At 45.2% G+C, this 23,596-nt stretch overlaps 1 protein-coding gene across 1 annotated transcript in view; it reads right to left on the reverse strand.

Annotated features, from left to right (window-relative positions):
* The window catches only part of lrguk (leucine-rich repeats and guanylate kinase domain containing), a 158,735-nt gene extending 139,551 nt beyond the window's left edge, over nt 1-19,184 (reverse strand). Inside the window, exons 1-6 of the mRNA XM_078235820.1 lie at nt 18,804-19,184; nt 17,246-17,353; nt 14,794-14,875; nt 5,145-5,245; nt 1,443-1,524; nt 91-215 (exon numbers count right to left, since the gene is read on the reverse strand). Coding sequence (XP_078091946.1) covers nt 91-215; nt 1,443-1,524; nt 5,145-5,245; nt 14,794-14,875; nt 17,246-17,353; nt 18,804-19,121 — 816 coding nt within the window. The 5' untranslated portion in view covers nt 19,122-19,184. The remainder of the gene's footprint in view (nt 1-90; nt 216-1,442; nt 1,525-5,144; nt 5,246-14,793; nt 14,876-17,245; nt 17,354-18,803) is intronic.
* Between the last annotated feature and the right edge of the window lie 4,412 nt (nt 19,185-23,596).

A 23,596-nucleotide genomic window follows, 5' to 3' on the forward strand; every position in this document is an offset into this window, starting at 1 on the left:
GGGCAATGCTTAAAGATTGCTCCTCATATCTCTAGGCAAGAGACAAATGGAACAAGACAAGAAACAAGGCTTAATAAAGTCATGACTTACGAGGCAAAGGAACTTAATCGGCAAGCCGTCCAAGTCACTAACTTCCGAAAGCCTATTTTCTGCAAGACTGAGGTAGCGGAGACTTGTGCAGTTCTTCAAGCCTTCAATTGCCTGGATTTGATTGTCTGTGAACCAGCAATTACTCATAAAGAAGAATACACTAAAAATAATGAACATTTCAATTCCCAAGTAAATCCTGCTAGTCCAATTAATTTTATTTCATTACCTATGCTGCAGATCATGGGAACTGGAGGCTTTGGAACTCTAGCATCAGCTACCGTAATTGCAATTACTTTCCAAAGGGAAAAGTCCCTCCATGTAGGCCGCTTTCACACTTTAGGGGGGGATTTTCTGGCTGTGCTCATCCCAAAACTGGAAAATCCCACCCAAGATCAATGGACCTTTGCATGGTCCTGTCCCGCCTGCTATGACACCCGTGGCAGGTGGGATGGAATAATTCCACCCAAAGGCTGTTTTTGGTGACGAGTTTGAAGAGAGGAAGGATATTTAATTCGGTCGGATGGTGGCATATCTTAACCCTGCCACCTTCCCGGTGGCATCAGATTTAAGTTATAGGTGGGAAGGCCTAAGGTCAACCTTTGTGCTCCACTGCTAATTGAGGCCTTTAAGTGGCTAGTGGTTGTGGCTCACTGGGCCGTCCCGAAAAGAGGTAATGTGGGTCTCTTGCTGGCAGGTAAAACCTCCAATCCCTCTCATAATTCACTGTATCTAGCCATCTAATTATTTTATGGTTGCTGTAAATTTCATATTTTAGTATATGACCATGTATTCCGATGATACAGCAACATTTGCCTTTATCCTAAACCAACTCCGCCAACTCTGGAATTTTCTATCGAAAGAGCACCAACCTGAAAGGTTAACTCTGTTTCGCTGTTCAAAGATGCTGCCTGAGTCTATCCAACATTTTCTGTTTTCACTTTTCCTCTGCAATAATATTGCATCTTCTCATTCAAGCATCTAATTTTCTATCATCATTCCTGCCTGACCTTCAAAATCCATTCGGCCTCCAACCCACCATTCTAAAATATCTTACCCATTTTCATCACTAAGCCTCCAAATAAACATCTCTTTAACCTTAGTGACTTAAACCAACACTATAATCGTTCCCAATCCCTTTCCCCTGATCTCTATGCTCTCCTATACTCGGTGAGACTCATTCTGCACATTAATTCCCCACTCATTATTAAGGTCGCTTTGATTTCCCTGTCATTCAGACCTATAACTGGGATCATAGGATTAATAGTTATTGAAGATAATGAGAAAACATTTCAAAACAAAATAAGAGCTGTTCTTAATATTCCTCCCAAATGGGGTAAACAGGTAAAGGATACTGTCCAAATTCAACTTAAAGAGGAAGCGATAATTTGACAGCTCCTTCATTTTAGTCAATTGGTTGTAGGAAAGATCCACTTCCTGCAAAAGAAAATAAACAGTGACTGTGTCTTGAATATAAGTGGGTCCTGTTCATCTCCTGAGACTATTTTAGTTCAAACTATTTCATCCACAACACCAACATTTAACCGTGGCTTGACAAGGTTAAAAACAGATATTTAATGAACATGGAAGGGAATTAATTGTATAGCCAAAATATATTCCAATGATAAACATTAATGAGAAGTGGATGGAAAAACATAAATGAACAAAAAGTTAAAAAATGTTTCCTGAATGTTTCCTGACTACAGGGGAGGTCATGATGTGGAGATGCCAGCGTTGGACTGGGGTAAACACAGTAAGAAGTCTCACAACACCAGGTTAAAGTCCAACAGATTTATTTGGTAGCAAAAGGATCTTCAGGTAAGCGTTCTCCAAGGCGGCCTTTACGACACACGACAGCGCAGAGTCGCTGAGCAGAAACTGATAGCCAAGTTCCGCACACATGAGGACGGCCTAAACCGGGATGTTGGATTTATGTCACATTATCAGTAACCCCCACAGCTTGCCCCTGGTCTTGCAGAATCTCACTAGCTGTTCTGTCTGGAGACAATACACAACTCTTTAACCTGTGTTGAATGCTCCCTCCACCCACATTGTCTGTACCTTTAAGACCTGGCTGGCTGTAGAGATTTGCATTCTAATTAGTATTCTGTAACTTGATTTCTGTGTCTGTGCACTGTTTGAGAGCACATTTCCACTCCATCTGACGAAGGAGCAGTGCTCCGAAAGCTTATGGTATTTGCTACCTAATAAATCTGTTGGACTTTAACCTGGTGTTGTGAGACTTCTTACAGGGGAGGTCCCAGAGGATTGGAGAATAGCCAATGTTGTTCCTTTGTTTAAGAAGGGTAGTAAGGATAATCCAGATAATTACAGACTGGTGAGCCTTACATCCGTGGTAGGGAAATTATTGGAGAAGATTCCTTGAGACAGGATTTATTCCCACTTGGAAATAAGTGGACGTATTAGTGAGAGGCAACATGGCTTTGTGATGGGGAGGTTGTGTCTCACTAACTTGATCGAGTTTTTCGAGGAAGTGACGAAGATGATTGATGAGGGTAGGGCAATGCATGTTGTCTACATGGACTTCAGTAAGGCCTTTGACAAGGTCCCTCATGGCAGACTGGTGCAGAAGGTGAAGTCGCATGGGTTCAGAGGTGAGCTGGCAAAGTGGATACAAAACTGGCTTGGTCAAAGAAGACAGAGGATAGCAGCGGAAGGGTGTGTTTCTGAATGGAGGGCTGTGACAAGTGGTGTTCCTCAGGGATCAGTGCTGGGACCTTTGCTGTTTGTAATATATATAAATGATTTGGAGGAAAATGTAACTGGTTTGATTAGTAAGCTTGCGGACGACACAAACGTTGGTGGATTTGCGGATAGCAATGAGGACCATCAGAGGATACAGCAGGAAATAGATCGGTTGAAGACTTGGGCAGAGAGATGGCAGATAGAGTTTAATCCAGACAAATGTGAGGTAATGCATTTTGGAAGGTCTAATACAGATAGGAAATATACAATAAGTGGCAGAACCCTGAAGAGTATTGATAGGCAAAAGGATCTGGGAGTACAGGTACACAGGTCACTGAAAGTGGCAATGCAGGCGGAGAAGGTAGTCAAGATGGCATATGGCATGCTTGCCTTCATCAGCCGGGGTATTGAGTTTAAAAATTGGCAAGTCATGTTGCAGCTTTATAGAACCTTATTAGGCTGCACTTGGAATATAGTGTTCATTTCTGGTCGCCACACTACCAGAAGGATGTGGAAGCTTTGAAGAGGGTACATAAAAGATTTACTAGGATGTTGCCTGGTATGGAGGGCATTAGCTATGTGGAGAGGTTGGAGAAACTTGGTTTGTTCTCACTGAATGACGGAGGTTGAGGGGCAACCTGATAGAAGTCTACAAGATTATGAGGGGCATGGACAGAATGGATAGCCAGAAGCTTTTTCCCAGGGTGGAAGAGTCAATTACTAGGGGGCACAGGTTTAGGGTGTGAGGGGCAACGTTTAAAGGAGATGTACGAGGCAGATTGTTTACACAGAGGGTGGTGGGTGCCTGGAACTTGCTGCCGGGGGAGGTAGTGGAAGCAGATACGATAGTGACTTTTAAGGGGCATCTTGACAAATACATGAATAGGATGAGAATATAGGGATACGGTCCCCGGAAGGGTAGGGGGTTTTAGTTAGATTGGGCAGCATGGTCGGTGCAGGCTTGGAGGGCCGAAGGGCCTGTTCCTGTGCAGTAATTTTCTTTGTTCTTTGTTCTGAACAATAAGAAATTGCGACCATTTCAGAGAACATAATTAACAGGGGGTTGGAGTTTAAGAGCCGTGGGGTTATGCTGCAACTGTACAGGACCTTGGTGAGAACACATTTGGAATATTGTGTGCAGTTCTGGTCACCTCACTATAAGAAGGATGTGGAAGCACTGGAAAGAGTACAGAGGAGATTTACCAGGATGCTGCCTGGTTTGGAGGGTAGGTCTTATGAGGAAAGGTTGAGGGAGCTAGGGCTGTTCTCTCTGGAGCGGAGGAGGCTGAGGGGAGACTTAATAGATGAAGGGGATAGATAGAGTGAACGTTCAAGGACTATTTCCTCGGGTGGATGGAGCTATTACAAGGGGGCATAACTATAGGGTTCATGGTGGGAGATATAGGAAGGATATCAGAGGTAGGTTCTTTACGCAGAGAATGGTTGGGGTGTGGAATGGACTGCCTGCAGTGATAGTGGAGTCAGACACTTTAGGAACATTTAAGCGGTTATTGGATAGGCACATGGAGCACACCAGGATGATAGGGAGTGGGATAGCTTGATCTTGGTTTCAGATAAAGCTCGGCACAACATCGTGGGCCGAAGGGCCTGTTCTGTGCTGTACTGTTCTATGTTCTATAATGGCAATCTTCTTCAATGAAAATATAATTGAAAATAATCTGGACATTAAAGTTGCACAGAAGTATAAAATGGAAGATTACTACTTGATGAAAACCTTGCAGTATTGTCCTCTGAAATAGGTAACCTGTTCTTGGTTCTGTTGTATTCTATACCCCCACTTCCATCATTGCTCCTTTTTATTATTTGAAAAGTTTACCAAATTCCCAACCCAACATAATCAAATCTAGATGTTGCAAAGCAAGAGCAATATAAGGTGATTGTTGCAGCATTTAGGAATAACGCTTTGCTCCTTCAAAGCCTCTTCTGGCGTCACTGGTCTGCAAGGTCGGTCTATAATATTCAATGTTCTGAAGCATAGCACAGCCATCACTAGTTATGCAGAAATCCCGCCATGTATAGCAGGAAATCACAGACATTCTGCCCATGATTTCGGTACAGGTTCCCAAGGCTCCTTACCAGTGGGGTTCAGAAAACTGACACAAATGCAAACTTAGTCAAATAAATATATAAAAGTATATTATGTTTCTTCCCCCAGGTTTAAGTAAAAATAATACACTTTTTATAAACTGGACCAAACATATCAATAGCTTCTTTATCAAATTCATTCATGTCTCCTTTGCTTGAATATTATTTATCTGATCTCAATCCATTCACAAAATCCTGTCCAAACTGGATGGTCCTTAATCCTTAAGAGCCACTCAATGGCTTACCTTAATATTTCTGGGAAGTTTTAGGTCAGCAAGTGAGCTCAATTCATTGTGGGAGGCATCCAGCTGCAACAGGTAGGGCATACGACTTACACAGCGCAGATCTATAAATCATAAAAATAGTGTTGAGCTGCAGCTCAGAAGAGAAGCAACTTGAATAATGCAGTTCACAATTAACTCAAATGGGGCCCCTTTAAAATACATTTTATTCGGATTTATTTTGTTTCACTGTGGTTTTCTCCCAGCAGTCCTCAAACAAAAGCAGACCCTGTCAAAGTGCCCATAAGCCATGGTTTTATTGCAGAATTAGCAACATTCAAAGCGCAGCAATCAGTTTCAGAATGTCCGCTAGCAATCTTGACAATTTGCTCTTCATCCCCATGTGTGAACAACAGGTTATTGAAAAGAAAATATTTTAGCAAATTCTATTTTAAATATTTTTTTTTACAGAATATAGACTTCTTTCAACAACTAATGGAACAAAGGAAAAACTGAAATTGAGATGAGGAAACAAACAATTGCAACTTTCTACTTGCATGACTGTACCATAATTATTTTGAAATTGCTGATTGCAATATTCTTTCTAGAACATTTATAAACATATACCAAAAAATTACTTTTTGTGATATTGGAGCTGATGCTTTCATAAATTTCCTGTATTTTAATTATTTTTTATCGATATTATTTTTAATTAATCAGTGTAAAAGCAAGTCATGTTTAATTATTGAACACTGTCGATGTACCTACACAATATGAATTCCAGTGATTCAAATAGGTTGGCTCACTGGCAATTAGGGATGGGCAATAAATGCAACCCCACATTTCAAGAAAAAGATAAAGGAAAGGATTCCTTGAGCAGCTCTTCAAACAGGTAGGACAGAATTCTCCATTTCTATGTCGAAGTGAGGTGGTGGGGGGTTCAGGCGGCGTCATTCCCCCTGTCCGGACTTACGGGAACTCAGGCTTGATTCTGTGCTTGGAACATAGAAATCATAGAAATCATAGAAACCCTACAGTGCAGAAGGAGGCCATTCGGCCCATCGAGTCTGCACCGACCACAATCCCACCCAGGCCCTACCCCCACATATTTACCCGCTAATCCCTCTAACCTACGCATCCCGGGACTCTAAGGGGCAATTTACAACCTGGCCAATCAACCTAACCTGCACATCTTTGGACTGTGGGAGGAAACCGGAGCACCCGGAGGAAACCCACGCAGACACGAGGAGAATGTGCAAACTCCACACAGACAGTGACCCGAGCCGGGAATCGAACCTGGGACCCTGGAGCTGTGAAGCAGCAGTGCTAACCACTGTGCTACCGTGCCGCCCTTGAGATGGTGTTGTTCAGAAGACTGGCGCAGCTGGCAATTGTGCCCAAAATGACATGTAGCTCAGGAAGCAGATGAATAATCTCCTCCACTCTGCCAAAATAAGTCATCTCTCAGCTCCCTCCAGTATCAAACTCTCATCAGGGCACCATGTACTCCAACAGCTCCTCTCTTCACGGATCTCACACATCCCTTAGCGGGGGGAACATATCAACACTCATTCCCTCATGGAGACTTGCACATTACCAACATCCCATCTTTCATGTTGCTCACACTCTATCCTTTGCCCCTTCTGGGAAGGGCTCCCTACACACAGGGCACATGCATTTCACCCAACCTCTGCTCCATCTCCTCTGATCACGTGTTGTTCTTCCATCTTCATACAGGCCAAGCTGGCCACGACAAATATCTGAAAGCCGAGGCAGGGGGAGAAACAACAGAAATCCTCACCCTTACCGAATTTGAGGAGGCTTCAGTGAGCATTACTGAGAAGGACAAGGATCACTCCTCTGGGGAAGGGGAGGGTGGCCCCTCCCAACAACCTAGTATGAAACTCAGCTCCATCACTTCATGAAATCCTGACAATCACTGTGAGTCAAGTGTACTCGGAAATAGCTTAAGCACAAAACTCTATTTTCTTCTTTCTAAGCACCAGCAGATCAAGGAAATCCAAACAGCTCAGCAGTAATCTGAGCCCCCAAGGCACTTCTGAGGATGAGGAGGCTATCAAAGTACCGTCACAGTGCTCACCCACACCCTCCACCAGAGCGGAGACACAAACCTCGGTGGAGCGTAGCTCTAGATTAGACCCGGGATTACTTCTGGAGAACACCTCACTGACACATCCCTGTGGCAGTCAGTGGCAGGACAGTCCAGCTCTCCAGCTCTTGGGGAGGGTGCTAGAGATTAATCACCCGCTCAGTCCCTGTCAGATGATGAGTCTCTGGACGTGGCTCCCAGTTCAATAGTGGAGGCAACAGAACATCAGGTAGAGATTCAAGAGTCACTCAGCAGACAAGAGTGAATGATGGGAGGAGTCTGTCCACGTTCTGTCTGGTGTTATGGTTCCGACATGCAAACACCTCAAGGTCACCATGGGAAGGTTGGTGAACAACATGGGGAGTTTGGTCCAGCTGCGTTTGCTCTCGGCCTGCACTCCATAGCCGCACACCATGTAGGCGACATGGATGCAATGCACCTTGATCTTCCCCCAGATACAGCATCTCCTAGGGACCCCCTAGGGACCTCCTCTCAGGACACTCCAAGGATGTGTAGCCACTCACAGACCCTTCTCCCTGTGATATTGACCTCAGTACCACTAGTCTCCACAGCCTTGCATGTTGTCAAGGCAATACATTTAAAACTATTAAAAATATATGATTGAAAAGTTTGTAACCCTTATTCTCAGGGACAGCAATGGGTAAGGGCAGCTCATTAGTGGCATCTGGGTTTCCTCAGCATTAATGCCCGAACCCAAGACATGCACTTTTCAATGAGATCCCTAAGCTGGTCCTCATCTCAGTCATGGCATGTTTGTATCAGTAGATGGCATAGAGGGGGATAGAATATAAAAGCAGAGAGGTCTTGCTGCAACTGTACAAGGCACTGGTGAGGCCGCAACTGGAGTACTGTGTGCAGTTTTGGTCCCCTTATTTGCGAAAGGATATGTTGGCCTTGGAGGGAGTGCAGAGAAGGTTCACCAGGTTGATACCGGAGATGAGGGGTGTAGCTTATGAGGAGAGATTAAACAGATTGGGTCTGTACTCGTTGGAGTTTAGAAGAATGAGGGGTGATCTTATAGAGACATATAAGTTAATGAAGGGGCTGGATAGGGTAGAGGTGGAGAGATTCTTTCCACTTAGAAGGGAAACCAGAACTAGAGGGCACAGCCTCAAAATAAGGGGGGGGCCGGTTCAGAACAGAGTTGAGGGGAAACTTCTTCTCTCAGAGGGTAGTGAATCTCTGGAATTCTCTGCCCATTGAAGTGGTGGAGGCTTCCTCGTTGAATATGTTCAAATCACGGGTAGATAGTTTTCTGATCGATAAGGGAATTAGGGGATATGGGGATCAGGCGGGTAAGTGGAACTGATTCGCTTCAGATCAGCCATGATCTTGTTGAATGGCGGGGCAGGCTCGAAGGGCCAGATGGCCTACTCCTGCTCCTATTTCTTATGTTCTTATGTTCTCCTGCAGGAGTCAGGCCGGGCCCTCTGGTACCCACAGGGAGAATGAGAGTCAGCCGGACCCCCTAGGGACCTCCTCTCAAGACACTCCAAGGATGTGTAGCCACTCACAGACCCTTCTCCCTGTGATATTGACCTCAGTACCACTAGTCTCCACAGCCTTGCATGTTGTCAAGGCAATACATTTAAAACTATTAAAAATATATGATTGAAAAGTTTGTAACCCTTATTCTCAGAGACAGCAATGGGTAAGGGCAGCTCATTAGTGGCATCTGGGTTTCCTCAGCATTAATGCCCGAACCCAAGACAGGCACTTTTCAATGAGATCCCTAAGCTGGTCCTCATCTCAGTCATGGCATGTTTGTATCAGTAGATGGCATCAAATGCATCAAGCCATGTGTCATATCACTATCCTTCCTCAGTGGATTTTAAGTTCATTGAGTGTATCAGCAGGGCAGTGCTGAACAAAGTTGGAATCAAGTATTAGTGATCCAGAACCCACAAATGTATGATCCAGAACATCATGATTTAACACATGATTCAGTACACACAAGTGTAAATACAGCACTCATTCGCTCAGTGATTGTTTGGCCATTGGCCATCCCCTGAAATGACAGGGAAATATCTTTGAGGGCTAGGGGAAATGTGTCTCTATGACCCCAGTTAACTTGACTCTTCCTGGAACCTGTCAACAATTAAAGTATCACAAGCAGGTCTCCCACTTCTTCCTTCCTTCGTGGCATCAGCATGCTCACACATTCCCTCAGCAGCTCCCTGGGCTTCTTGAACTTTAGCACCGTCATCTTCCAATGTGTCATAATGATTTGCATGGGGAATCACTGATTGACCTCCCTGTAGGACCCATTGAATACGAGCTCCCTGGGGATTGGTAATTAACTCACCAGGTGGAGCTCGTATACCGAGCCCTGTATCAAGCAGGACCCTGAGTGGGTCCATTATTTTATTGCCCCAGTTGGGACCTGTTTGTGTTCACCACAGGCTTGTGGTTTTTGTTTTACTTTATTTTGTGCAATAACAGCTGACTACTGGAGTTATTATACAATGAGCCTTCATCCTCCTCTAATTCACACTCAGGCAAGAGCTCACCTCTTTGCATAGCTATGTAGGAAAGTCTCTCCAGTATCTATTGCAGAGAGCCACCTGAGCAGCTCAAGCATCTGAAGTGCATCTTCAGAAGCCTTATGGTCTGCTTTATAAGGGGGTGTATGAAACTGTGTGAGGCACTGTACCTCTCCTTGGCATGGGTTTGAGAGCACAGACCTCAGCCAGTGTTTAATGGGTATCCCGTATCCCAAGCAATCAAGTCAGCAGACGTATTGCGCCCTTAATGTCCCAGGCACCTTGGAGTGACTGAGGATGTAGGAGTCATGGCAACTCCCAGAATTCCATGCACACATGTGGAGGATGTGCTTGCAATGGTCATACACGATTTGAACATTGATGGAATGGTAGCCCTTACACTTTACAAACATTAGGAGCTGCTGCCATGGAGCCTGTATAGCCACACTGGTGCAGTTTCTTTGTTGGTTAAAAAGAAAAAGGAGGCTTATGTTCGGATGAGACGTGAGCACTCGGGTAGTGCACTAGAAAGCTTTAGATTGGCTAAGAGGGAGTTGAAGAGCGAGCTTAGAAGGGCTAAAAGGGGACATGAGAAGACTTTGGCGGATAGGGTTAAAGAGAATCCTAAGGCGTTCTATAGGTATGTCAAGAACAGAAGGTTGGTTAGGGCAAGTTTAGGGCCAGTTATAGATGGCAGAGGGAAGTTATGTGTGGAACCGGAGGAGATTGGTGAAGCATTGAACCAATATTTCTCTTCGGTGTTCACGCAAGGGGACATGAATATAGCTGAGGAGGACACTGGGTTGCAAGGGAGTAGAATAGACAGTATTACAGTTGATAAGGAGGATGTGCAGGATATTCTGGAGGGTCTGAAAATAGATAAATCCCCTGGTCCGGATGGGATTTATCCAAGGATTCTCTGGGAGGCAAGAGAAGTGATTGCAGAGCCTCTGGCTCTGATCTTCAGGTCGTCGTTGGCCTCTGGTATAGTACCAGAAGATTGGAGGTTAGCGAATGTTGTCCCATTGTTTAAGAAGGGGAACAGAGACTTCCCCGGGAATTATAGACCGGTGAGTCTCACTTCTGTTGTCGGCAAGATGTTGGAAAAAATTATAAGGGATAGGATTTATAGTTATTTGGAGAGTAATGAATTGATAGGTGATAGTCAGCATGGTTTTGTGGCAGGTAGGTCGTGCCTTACTAACCTTATTGAGTTTTTTGAGAAAGTGACCAAGGAGGTGGATGGGGGCAGGGCAGTGGACGTGGTATATATGGATTTTAGTAAGGCGTTTGATAAGGTTCACCATGGTAGGCTTCTGCAGAAAATGCAGATGTATGGGATTGGGGGTGATCTAGGAAATTGGATCAGGAATTGGCTAGCGGATAGGAAACAGAGGGTGGTGGTTGATAGTAAATATTCATCATGGAGTGCGGTTACAAGTGGTGTACCTCAGGGATCTGTTTTGGGGCCACTGCTGTTTGTAATATTTATTAATGATCTGGATGAGGGTATAGTTGGGTGGATTAGCAAATTTGCTGATGACACCAAAGTCGGTGGTGTGGTAGACAGTGAGGAAGGGTGTCGTAGTTTGCAGGAAGACTTAGACAGGTTGCAAAGTTGGGCCGAGAGGTGGCGGATGGAGTTTAATGCGGAGAAGTGTGAGGTAATTCACTTTGGTAGGAATAACAGATGTGTTGAGTATAGGGCTAACGGGAGGACTTTGAATAGTGTGGAGGAGCAGAGGGATCTAGGTATATGTGTGCATAGATCCCTGAAAGTTGGGAATCAAGTAGATAAGGTTGTTAAGAAGGCATATGGTGTCTTGGCGTTTATTGGTAGGGGGATTGAATTTAGGAGTCGTAGCGTTATGTTGCAACTGTACACAACTCTGGTGCGGCCGCACTTGGAGTACTGTGTGCAGTTCTGGTCCCCACATTACAGGAAGGATGTGGAGGCTTTGGAGAGGGTGCAGAGGAGGTTTACCAGGATGTTGCCTGGTATGGAGGGGAGATCCTATGAGGAGAGGCTGAGGGATTTGGGATTGTTTTCGCTGGAAAGGCGGCGGCTAAGAGGGGATCTTATTGAAACATATAAGATGATTAGAGGTTTAGATAGGGTGGATAGTGATAGCCTTTTTCCTCTGATGGAGAAATCCAGCACGAGGGGGCATGGCTTTAAATTGAGGGGGGGTAGTTATAGAACCGATGTCAGGGGTAGGTTCTTTACCCAGAGGGTGGTGAGGGATTGGAATGCCCTGCCAGCATCAGTAGTAAATGCGCCTAGTTTGGGGGCGTTTAAGAGATCCGTAGATAGGTTCATGGACGAAAAGAAATTGGTTTAGGTTGGAGGGTCACAGTTTTTTTTTTTTTTTAACTGGTCGGTGCAACATCGTGGGCCGAAGGGCCTGTTCTGCGCTGTAATGTTCTATGTTCTATGTTCTATGTTCAGTCTATTGCACCTTGACTCTTGGGAAGCCTGAAATGGCTGTAAAGCCGGTGAGTCCTTCAGCCTGGCTACTCTTGTCCAGAGAAAACTTGATATAATGATGGGCTTTCCTGTAAAGAGCAAGACCTCCTTTATGCAGCAATGTGTTGTGGACTGAGAGATGCCACACAGGGCCCCTGTTATTCCCTGAGAAGATCTTCAAAGTTCATGGCAGGGGGAAGCCTCCAATCCCTTGTGGTGTCAGGTCAGCATAAAGAATGTGGCAAATGTGATGGACAAGGTCTTGGGACAATCACAGGCAGGCCCAGCACTGTCTCTCACTCATTTGTAAGTAGGATATTCTTTGACAATAAACCCTCGGTGTGGTAAGTCGCCTTGGCTGTCTGGGTTGCTTCTCCTCACCCTCCTGCTCATGCTCGGCTCTCCTTGGCCATGTCCCTCAGGCATTGCCTCCTGCTGGAGCTGCGCATAGCAACGTCCTTCCCTGCTTTGCTCCCTCCATTGAATGAGGACTCTGAGGAGAGCAGTGTTGCGCCCTGGAATCAGTCATTTTGCCTTCTCTCTCAAATGAAACATCGAAGGCAGCAATGATTGAAAGGTGCAGAAAGGGAAGCTCTGATTGATTGGGAAACTGATGGGAATTTCTGTGCTCCACAGCTTTGGTTGCCTGCTTGCATGGGCCTAATGCTGCCTTACCCCAAGACACAAACGCACACACTGAGGTGAACAACACGGGGGGGAGGGGGGGTGCTAAAGTGTGAATGAGATGACTAAACCAAAGTACCTGAGCAGTCCATTCTTGGAAGTAGCATCCCAATGACCTGCCAGTTGCTCATGGCCAATGAGTGGAAGCTGTTTGGCTAGTGATTAGTGGCATTCACCGGGAACCTCTGAATGCTCTTTATTGATGGAATGTCAGATATGATGCTGCTGTTCCCGCTTCACCATTGCCTTTATTCTCCACGACTGCATTCCTACCTTATGCTCTGTCAATGTTAATCTGAAGCTGGTGAATCCTGTCTATCCCTTCCACAGCGCTGAAAGAAATTAGTTCCTTCTTGGGCTATAAGGCCTCTCTCCTTCGTAACTGACCTGGATCCTGTCCAGTGTAGTGGCATTAACACTGCGTCCCAAATGCCATCCCAAAGCACAGCTCAGTGGTCCTCCCACACTGCCTTAAGCCCCTCCCAGACAGAACCAATCTTAATTTAGTTTTGTCTCAATGACATTGTTCTGGGATCTCAAAATGATGCTGCTACACGTCCACTTTAGAACCAAGTTCGACTCTCCCTCCCTCATTGCCCATTGCTCTGGTTTACCGAGAGCTCCGCGATGCAATGGTAGGACTAACTGCAGTTATTCTCCAGCCTCCCCCAATAATTCTGGATCCCATCATGGGCGTGATCAGCATTCCGACCCTCTACTCCGAGCCCATCGACTATGAAATGCCATGCCAATGTGGACATCCGGTGGCTGCATGCATCGTTAAGTCCAAAAGGGAACCTTCCATGAGAGCTTCACATACATGCCCTTTTATTATGTCTTCCTCATCTCCAGGCTGAAGATGACCCTGGTTATCATCACCAATCCTCCTGCATCCCAGTACGGAGTCTGCCAAGCCCCAAGACAATGCCTGTCAGAATACCCTGCACACCAAGCTATGCTTTTTCCTGTGGAGCACCCAGCACTTTCTCCTCCCTGCAGCTGGTGTTCACCATGCTCCCAGTGATTGCTCCTGCTGCATGCCCTTTGCACTGTCACCTATCTCTGACTGAGGTCCACATAGTCCCTGGACTGCCCGTGACTCCTTTCCATTTCGCAGGAGGAATCTCTGCCCTCTATGACTCCTGCCTGCAAGTCCCTGGACGGAAACAGAAACTTGCACATAGATCCGGTTTCAATAAGAGCTAAGGATAACAGTGACCTTTCCAATCCAAACTATCCCCAACTTCTGAATCTTTATGCAATCCATCCCTCTTGTGCCACACTGACCCCCCACCCTTCCTTGCAGCTCACCTGCCGGAGTGGACGTGCGACCATGCCATCCCACAAAACCTTCAGGACGAAGTGATTCCTCGCTAAGGAGATGAAGCAGAACCGGCCGAATCCACGGTGGATCCGCATGAAAACTGGCTACAAGATCAGCACAAGTCCAAGAGGAGACACTGCAGAAGGACCAAGCTGGGCCTGTAAAGGGATACACCATCACTGGTACACTACCAGCCACAGCCATCTCTCCCGCTCTCTTGCCCCTGCAGGGAAGAGTAACCTGTGGCTGGTAGTGTACCAGTGATGGTGTATCCCTTTACAGGCCGGACCCACGCCCCAATTGGGTGTCGGTAAAGCCGCGATCTGCTCGGATTCGGGTGCAGATCGCATTAAAGGCCTGACGTCCGACTTTACCGCGATTTCACGCCCGAAAACGGGCGTGAAGTTTTGGTAAAATCGGGCCCTCTATGCTTTCGTGCAAGGTCAAGCTACCAGTTATGTACGTATTCCATTTGGGAAGCAGCATTGAGCTGGACTCGAGTAATAACCTCACCATGTCCCTGCAATTTTATTTTAATCCCTGTTGTTAATTTCACTCCAGCGCACTGTTCTAAATATTTATACCTGTTATATGGTTGTAAGGAAGTTCCAACTTCTGGAGGTAGGTGTAATTGTAAAGAATAGTAATGTCGTGCAGTTCGTAATTCTGTAAAACAGAGGAGAAAAGCTGGATAAGGTGAAGTACAAATACATTCCTATCTTATATAAAGGTTTAGTTGAAAATTTAAACCTCCTTAACTGATCCCAACATAAGAATACTTCTGGCCTTCATACTAGGCTTTTTATTTTTGGGTTGCTTGGAATAACTCCACCGTTCAGATTGTTAGATCAATTGTGCACAAGCACACATCAAATGCAGCAGTGCCACCTGTGACTAAACCAGTTGTCAAGTCATTTTAGGAACTAGAATAAAGTGGCATAAGGCCATCTGAACCCCGACTGGCATTCACTGAGAGTTTATTCCTGTTTTTGTAATCCTGGAATCATTAGGCACATTTATTCCTTCTGCTGGTGAATCAGTTTCAACAAGTCATTGGCCACGGATCTGAAGTCACACAGGATATATCAATGCTGATGGGAAGCACAATGGGTAAAGACACTAATATAATTCATGTATGATGCAAACTGTTTCCAAAGCATTTGAGATTAGTTCAGAGTATATTTCCCATAGTTGAGTCTAAAGAACGGCAACCATGGAATAACAGAATGGTTACACCACAAAAGGAGACCATTTGGCCCATTGTCCGTGCTAGCTCTCTGCAACAGCAACTCTCCTAACCCCATTGCCCCAACTTTTCCCCATCACTCTGCCTTTGTTTCTCATTGTCATGGGCTAAAGCCTTTCCATGGCTGCTGTTCCTGAAGGGCCTTTTACATAGATTGGTTAAAATATAGAGCAAGACATTGTCCCTTTGGATGTCAATGAGAGAATGCCTGAAACTTTTGCTGGAGATGTTCGTAAGCCCTGCAGCAGCTCCTCACCAGAGAAGATTTAGCAGCTGTAGTTCTTATAAGAACCTGAAGCTCAGTAGCCAAATTAAGTGGACTGGATCCACTTCTCAACAGACATTCCATCTTTATCCTGAGAGGCTTTAGTACAAGTACCAGAGCTTCACCTTCTGGTCTAGACTGAGATAACAGGGACTAGCTGGCGAATAGCTTCATCTTACCATACCATCTAGGTAACAATCCAAAGTGGACCTCTGGCCAATATGAACTTGACATGTGAAGTACTGCTTCATGATGTTGATGGTGTGCTGGTTAAGTACCTTGATAGTTGCATGGTCATTGTATCTGCACTCTATTTCTGCTTATGAATGTTTGAAAGGTATAACTAGCGAAATCTGGATGTTGTACCCATGGTCACTGAAGAGCTATTCTCCATGTCTCCCTTCTCTCAACACCCAGCACAGATGCTTATCTATGAGTTGCCTATTTGATAAATCTGTGCACATCAAATTGACTAGTACCTATTGATAGTCTCCAATCTGGAAGGTTTCAGAGACATACAAGTTGAGTGACATGCTCATCTTGATGGCAGTGCCATCACTATGGTAGGGTTTGATCGAAGTAGATTGCATAACTCTGTAACTACGGCACGGTGGCACAGTGGCTAGCACTGCTCCTTCACAGTACCAAGGACCCGGGTTCGATTCCTGGCTTGGGTCACTGTCTGTGTGGAGTTTGCACACTCTTCCCGTGTCTGCGTGAGTTTCCTCCGGTGCTCCGGTTTCCTCCCACAGTCCGAAAGGTTAGGTGCATTGACAATACTAAATTCTCCCTCAGTGTACCCGAACAGGTGCCGAGGTGTGGTGACTAGGGAAATTACACAGTAAATTAATTGCAGTGTTAATGCAAGCCTACTTGTGACACTCAGAAATAAACGTAAACCTTGCTAAAAGTGGGGTAGATGCCTGCAGCACCTGCAAGCGCAATCCTTCTCTGTCATTAGCTCTGCTAGTAAGACACCAAGTGAGATACTTCGTGACTTTCAACGCAACATACTGAATATGCGGTGCATGATGACAAAGAAAATTGCAAGCTTTCCCATTAAACAGTATTTAGAATAATAAATGCTGGCCTAGCCAGTGATGCCCACATCCTGTATGTGATTTTTTAAAACTTCCAAGTAATGAAGGGATCCTGTGTGCGAATGTGTGTGACCAGCAGTGAATTCAACACTCTATGGGCTGGAAATGTGTAAATTAATGCTTTTAATGTTTAAACTGTTCTGGCCTCAAGTCAAAATTCAACAACAGAAATTTCCAGCACTGCTTCATAGCTGGGATGACTAGAAGAAAATGGAGACTAAATTTAAATATTGCCATGGAGCCCAAATCTAACTGGGTAGTTCCAATGTAGGAAACACAGGCCTTAACTTCATGTCTGCATAATCCCATAATGCATTGATTTACTTGACCAAAAGTTAGAATTTGTACTTGGGTAAACAGTTCTCGGCCCATATCACCAGCCGATATCACTTTGTGATCAGTAAGAGTTTTGCCAACATACTTACCGGCAGGGAGAGATTGAGGCAGACCTGTTCCAATCCAGTTGCTGAGTGTCTCAGATTTGATAAACCTTTCACTAGTACTTTTTCTGTCAATATACCATCAAATTCTTCCTGGAAAACAAGACACTGGGTGAAATTTTCAAAGGTTTTCCTGAGATGCGCCAAATAAAGGTTTTCTTTTGTAGGAATTCACAGCTAAATGTCCCAGTCAGTATAGTAACGTCAGCTGTGCTGTGATGGAAAGATGGGAAATGGAAGATGGTCAAGGGAAAAAGATTGTAGCAGTCAAGTGTAGAGTAGCATAGGAAGAGATGCAGATCCACCTCTCCAAGCCTCATTAATGAATAAAACTTGCAAGTCAATCATTTTAAGGTATCCTGGAGTAGAGCCATTTTGCTAAGTTCAGATTTTGAATTACAGTCTATCACCTGGGGACAACTCAGTTCAAATCATAGTTTCTCCATTTTTAATGGAGTGAGCCAGTTTCCGTTGGAGTGGCTTAGTTCAGCTACTGTGACTTGGTTTTCATTAATATAACTTTATTTCTCAATTCCAATTACACAATGACTGCCATTGGAACAACTCACTGCAATCAGACTGATTCAGTTCCAATGGGAGAAGGCTCAATTTCCATTGGTTATACAGCTGCTCAGTTCCTGCCTGAGTGACTTAATTCTGATGGAAAAGGCAGAAATTTCTGTAGCACCTTCCACAACCTCAGGACATCCTAAACCACTTGACAGCCAATAATGAAGTGCTTTTTAACATGGGGCCACTGTTGTAGTGTAGGATGATCAGCCAGAATCAAAATGAATGGTGGAGCAGGCTCGGAAGGCCAAATGGCCTCCTCCTGCTTCTATTTTCTATGGGGGCTTCTGTGAAACGAGGTTGCCAATTTGTGCACAATCACCTCCAACAAACAGAAGTGTGATAATGATGATCAGATGATGCATTATTAATTGAGGGATAAATATTGGCCAGGGTACTGGGGAGACCTCCCCTGCTCCTCTTCGAAATAGTGACATAGAATCTTTTAAGTTGACCCAAGCAGACAAATGGGGCCTCAGTTTATAACATCTCATCTGAAAGAGGCCACCTTGGATGGTGGCACGGTGGTTAGTACAGCTGCCTCACAGTGCCAAGGACACTGGTTCGATTCCCGGCTTGGGTCGCTGTCTGTGCGAAGTCTGCACGTTCTCCCTGTGTTTGCATGTGTTTCCTCCCACAATCCAAAAGACATGCTGGTTAGGAGCACTGGCCATGCTAAATTCTCCCTCAGTGTACCCGAACAGGCACTGGAGTGTAGCGACTAGGGAATTTTCACAGTAACTTCATTGCAGTGTTAATGTAAGCCTACTTGTGACTCTAATAAAAAAAACAATCTCAGACAGGGTCATTGCCTCACTACTGCACTGGATTGCCAGTGTTGGTGTTTGTTCTGAAGAGGGACTATTCCCTCCAGAGGGGCTGTGTCCAGTTGGAATATCTTGATGTCGATTCTTGTTGGGGATAATTAAAGTCCCTTTGCGGTCACTCCATTCTGGTTACAGCAGCTACCAACCTGCAGCTCCTCTTCCTCTGGCCTGACGCACTCCTCCAGGCTGCTGCTGTCGCTGCTGCTCAGGGCGCTGTCCAGCAGCTCCTGGAAGAACTCCCCCACCACCTCGCCGCTCTCGCCGTCCAGCAGTGCCCACAGCAGGAGGCCGGCCAGCTCCTGCACGCCCGCCTCCCGGGCCTCCTCGGCGCACTCCCGCACCATCTCCTCCAGCATCTCCCGCATCATCTCCGCCTCCTCCTCCTCCTCCATGTTGTCCTCTTCCTCTCCCTGCGGCGGCACCCCGGCCGCCAGCTCGCCCTCGCTCACCGTCGCCGCCTCCATCACCTCAAACCGGGAGCTCGCCCCTCACTGCCAGCGCCACCATGTTGTTGTCAGGCGGTTGCTAGGAGACGGAGTGGTGGGAGCACTGACCCATGGGAATTGTAGTCCCCAGGAACTACAGTTGCTCCCACAATGCACTGCTCCCCGTGGAGCCCTATGGGAGTTGTAGTCCCCAGGAACTACAGCTTCCACAGTGCACCGCATTCGCACTTGCGCACTGACACTACATTGTCTATTGAGTCCTATAAGCCCTTGGAGTCAAGAGTTCTCTGTTTGAAAGTTAATTATTAAATTATGAAAATATTTGATTTGATTTATTATTGTCACATGTATTGTGAAAAGTATTGTTTCTCGTGCGCTATACAGACAAAACATACAGTTCATAGAGAAGGAAAGGAGAGAGTGCAGAATGTAGTGTTACAGTCATAACTACGGTGTAGAGAAAGATCAACTTAATATAAGGTAGGTCCATTCAAAAGTCTGATGGCAGCAGGGAAGCGATATTTAAAAAGCATTAGAGTTTAACAGAGTACAGTTTTAAGAGCACTGAACAAGAGTTAAAAGATTGAATTTGATGGTATGTTGGGGATGGTTCGCAAGAAGTCACCTCGCTCCAGCGCCATTTTTGTGTAGGTAAACATATGAGGGTAGCTAGAAGATAAAACATTGGAAGATCATAACAGGTGAGATTGACATTAAATTTGACATTTGAGGCAATTAACTTGGATTCCTGCTTCTGAAGTTTAACCAGGATTTGATTTGATTTATTATTGTCACATGTATTAACATACAGTGAAAAGTATTGTTTCTTGCGTGCTATAAAGACAAAACATACCATTCATAGAGAAGGAAACGAGAGAGTGCAGAATGTAGTGTTATAATAGAGTTAGAATGAAGTTTTAGAAGCATAGAACGAGAGTAAAAGATAGAATTAGAAGGTATGCTGGGCACAGCTTGCAAGAAGTTGCCTCGCTCCGGCGCCATCTTGAATTCTTGTTCTTAGATTATCAAGGTCTTGGAGAGGGTTTTTGGCCTTTTGGCTAAGATCAAATGTCAGATCAAGCCCAAGATGGGGTGCAATGCCTTATCTTGCCAGCTTGGATCTTGTTTGTCTCTTTTGTAGGGACCATGAATTGGATTCAATTGGAATTTGAATTTGTTTTTTGGAGCAAGCAAGGAATTGATTTGGGTTTGCCTGATCCACTCTGAGCATTGGCTTTGTAACTTTGAGAATGGAGTAAAAAAAAATGTTTATGTTTGTAGTACTACCTGTCTCTTGTGGAAACACCTTTGACCGCAAGTCCCTCGGGTAGTGGCCTGCATATTTTGTCCGAGAAGAACTTCAGAAAAGGAGATGGCAGATCCTGTCGGATGGTTCCCTGAACACACTGTCAAAATCACTTGGCAGAATTCCTCATCACCAGAACTTTCAAACAAGCACCAAGACCTAGATTTGATGGTGGTGAGAAAGGCCCTCTCCCGTCAGAGCCTTCCTACCTGCTCAGTCTCCCCCATCTGCATGTTGCCCTCGAGGTGGCTATGGCAGGGAAGAGACTGTTGTCGGCCTCCTTCTGGAATGTGTCTTTGCAAAGTAGGTCTGGAGAGAGATAAGATATTTGACAAGGTTCATCCCGAGCAGCTCCGTGATGCAGGACTCTGTGCTCCATGGGGTGTTCCCAGGGATGCACTCCGAGACAAATATCATCTGCTGCTGGAGGATCATCAGCTTGGTGAAAGATGCTTTTTGGTCTGCCTGAAACCTGTTGGTCTTCAAGAATAAAGAGTTGTGCCCGACTGAGTGTTGCAGATTGGCACGTTCCAAAGGTGAGGGATGCACTAAAACTTGGGGGAGTCACCATGGAGGCACAATGGGGGAAGGTTGCTGTCTAAGAACTGAGGGGAGTGGAGTTTTATAGAACCCCCTCAGGCCGTATGACACATTGAAAGTACACAATGAATGTTACGTGTATCACAATTGTATGGCAGCACCTCAGAGTGCAACTTGCTCTTGGTAGACAACTTAAATACCCTTGCACCATCTGTAATGACAATATTGAAATGTCTGTAATGTTTCTTTGGCAAAACCGAGGCATCTCAAGAATGCAACATGATGTATGTAGAGAACCTGAATATTATTGCGCTTTATGCGATGGCCATTGTGAATTGTTTGTCATGTTCATTCAGGTATTTTATGAATAAAGTATATTTTTGGAAAAAGAGTAGAGGTTTAGTGAAACAAGTGCCAAGAAGTGGCTCAGCTGGTGGCGAGGAGGGCGCTCCCCATCAGATCCTTCATACATGCCCAAAGCCTCTGTGCTACCGCGTGCTTCCCTCAAAGCGGCTGTGGGGAGGAAAAGATGGTCGTACACCTCCTTGTGGAAGGTGCCTTTGCAAAGAAGCTCTGGAGAGAGATGCAGTGGTATTTGTTGAGGTTCATCCTAATGCAGGACTTGTTCTCCGTGGGCTGTTCCTAGGGACGCACACCGAGACAAACATCAACTGCTGCTGAAGGGTCATCAACTTGGGGAAAGATGCTCTTTGGCCTGCCCGAAATCTCTTGATCTTCCAGTGCAAAGAATTGTCCTCCGCTGAGTGTTGCAGACTGACACTTTCCAATGTCCAGGACTATGTGTTGAGGGATGCACTGAAGCTTGGGGAAGCTACTGCGAAGGTGCAATGGGGAAAGGCCAATCAGTAAGGCCTTTCAGCCAATGTAGACTGAGGGACTGGTAACCAGGTAAAACCCCTCGGGCTGTGTGTATAATCCTAACCATATTAACTTGTTCAAGCACCTCAGAATGCAACATGACTGATGTATATAGTCTGAACAGAGATGTACTCTCTGCAATGAAAATATTGAAATATATATAATGTTCTCATTACTGAACTGAAGCACCAAGCTCATCTTGGTCTCTGGAGAAAATGTGAATATCATTGCACTTTATTGTTATAACAATTTGAAATGTTCTGTAACGTGTGTTTCACATTTTATATGAATAAATGATATTTTTGCAAAGCAAAAAGATTTAGTAGAATGGTCTACTATGTCTCTTTTGTCATGAACATGAATTGGATTCCAATTTGCATTTGAATTGACTTTTGGAGCAAGCAAGGAGATGGATTAAGGGCTTACCCTGTACCCTCTGCACACTGGCTTTGTAACTCTTAGGAAGGAATTTTTTAAAAAATTAGTGGAATGGTACCAGGGATGTGAGACCCCAGTTACCTGAAGAAACTCGAGGAGCTGCGATTGTTCTTCTTGGGGTAAAGATGTTTACAGGGAGATTTGACACAGCTGTTCAAAACCATGAAGGATTTTGATAGATTAAAATAAGAAGGGTCTGTGCCAAAGGACACAGATTGCAAGTAATCAGCAAAAGAAGCAGAGACAACATGAATTTAATTTTACACAATGAGTTCCGATCTGGAATACACTGTCTGTAGGGATTGTGGAAGCAGATTCAATAATAACTTTCAGAGAGAAATGGAAAAATACTTGAAGGTGGAAAATTTCAGTGTGGGAGGGAACAGACGGTTCACTCAGACTAATTTGATTTCAAAGAGTCGGTGATGGACTGAATGGTCTCCTGTGCTGTACCATCCTCTGACTTAATAATTGCAGATCTGGATTGAGGACAGGATCAGGCTTGATTGTGGTGCCTATCGCCAAACCTCTAGGCCACAGCAACTTGCATGTAGCGGTCTTTTAACATGAACCAACATTCTCGCTGGAACTTTCCCGTCCTGCCCGCCACGGGAATCGGAATGGGCGGGACACGGACCATGCAAAGCTCCATTAACCTCAGGCAGGATTTTCCAGTCTTGGGGGCGGGTGCAGCCAGAAAATCCCACCCTCTGAGTCGCTTTGCAGCAGAATAATCAGACACAAATCAGATAAAGATAAATTAGGAGGGATGAACAGAAGCTTGATCAAACAACTGGTGTTTAAGGAAGACTTTGATGTTTGAAACAAAAACAGAAAGCTCTGGAGAATCTCAGCGGGTCTGACAGCATCTGTGGAGAGAAAAGAGTCAACGTCTTGAGACAGGATAACCCTTCAAATGTTTGATCTGGCTTTACTTCCTCTTTCTGTTCTTTCTCCGTATCTCTTCCTGCATCGCTGTTCTTGTTTCTCTTCCCATGTTTTCAGAGGTTGAAAAGGTTTCACGGTCACATTAAAAATCATTTGCAATTGGAGCTCACCTCAGCCCGAGTGAACTCAGTGTTCTGATAAGAGGGGATCACACTTCTTATCACATCCTTTACTTTTCTTACACTTGTTTCCAATGAGTCATGGTGGTACAGCGGTTAGCATTGCTGCCTCACAGCGCCAGGGACCCGGGTTCAATTCCCGGCTTGGGTCACTGCCTGTGTGGAGTCTACACGTTCTCCCCATGTCTGAGTGGATTTCCTCCGGGTGCTCTGGTTTCCTCCCACAGTCCGAAAGACGTGCTGGTTAGGTGCGTTGGCCATGC

Source organism: Mustelus asterias, chromosome 19 (assembly GCF_964213995.1).
Source record: "Mustelus asterias chromosome 19, sMusAst1.hap1.1, whole genome shotgun sequence".
NCBI lineage: Eukaryota > Metazoa > Chordata > Chondrichthyes > Carcharhiniformes > Triakidae > Mustelus > Mustelus asterias.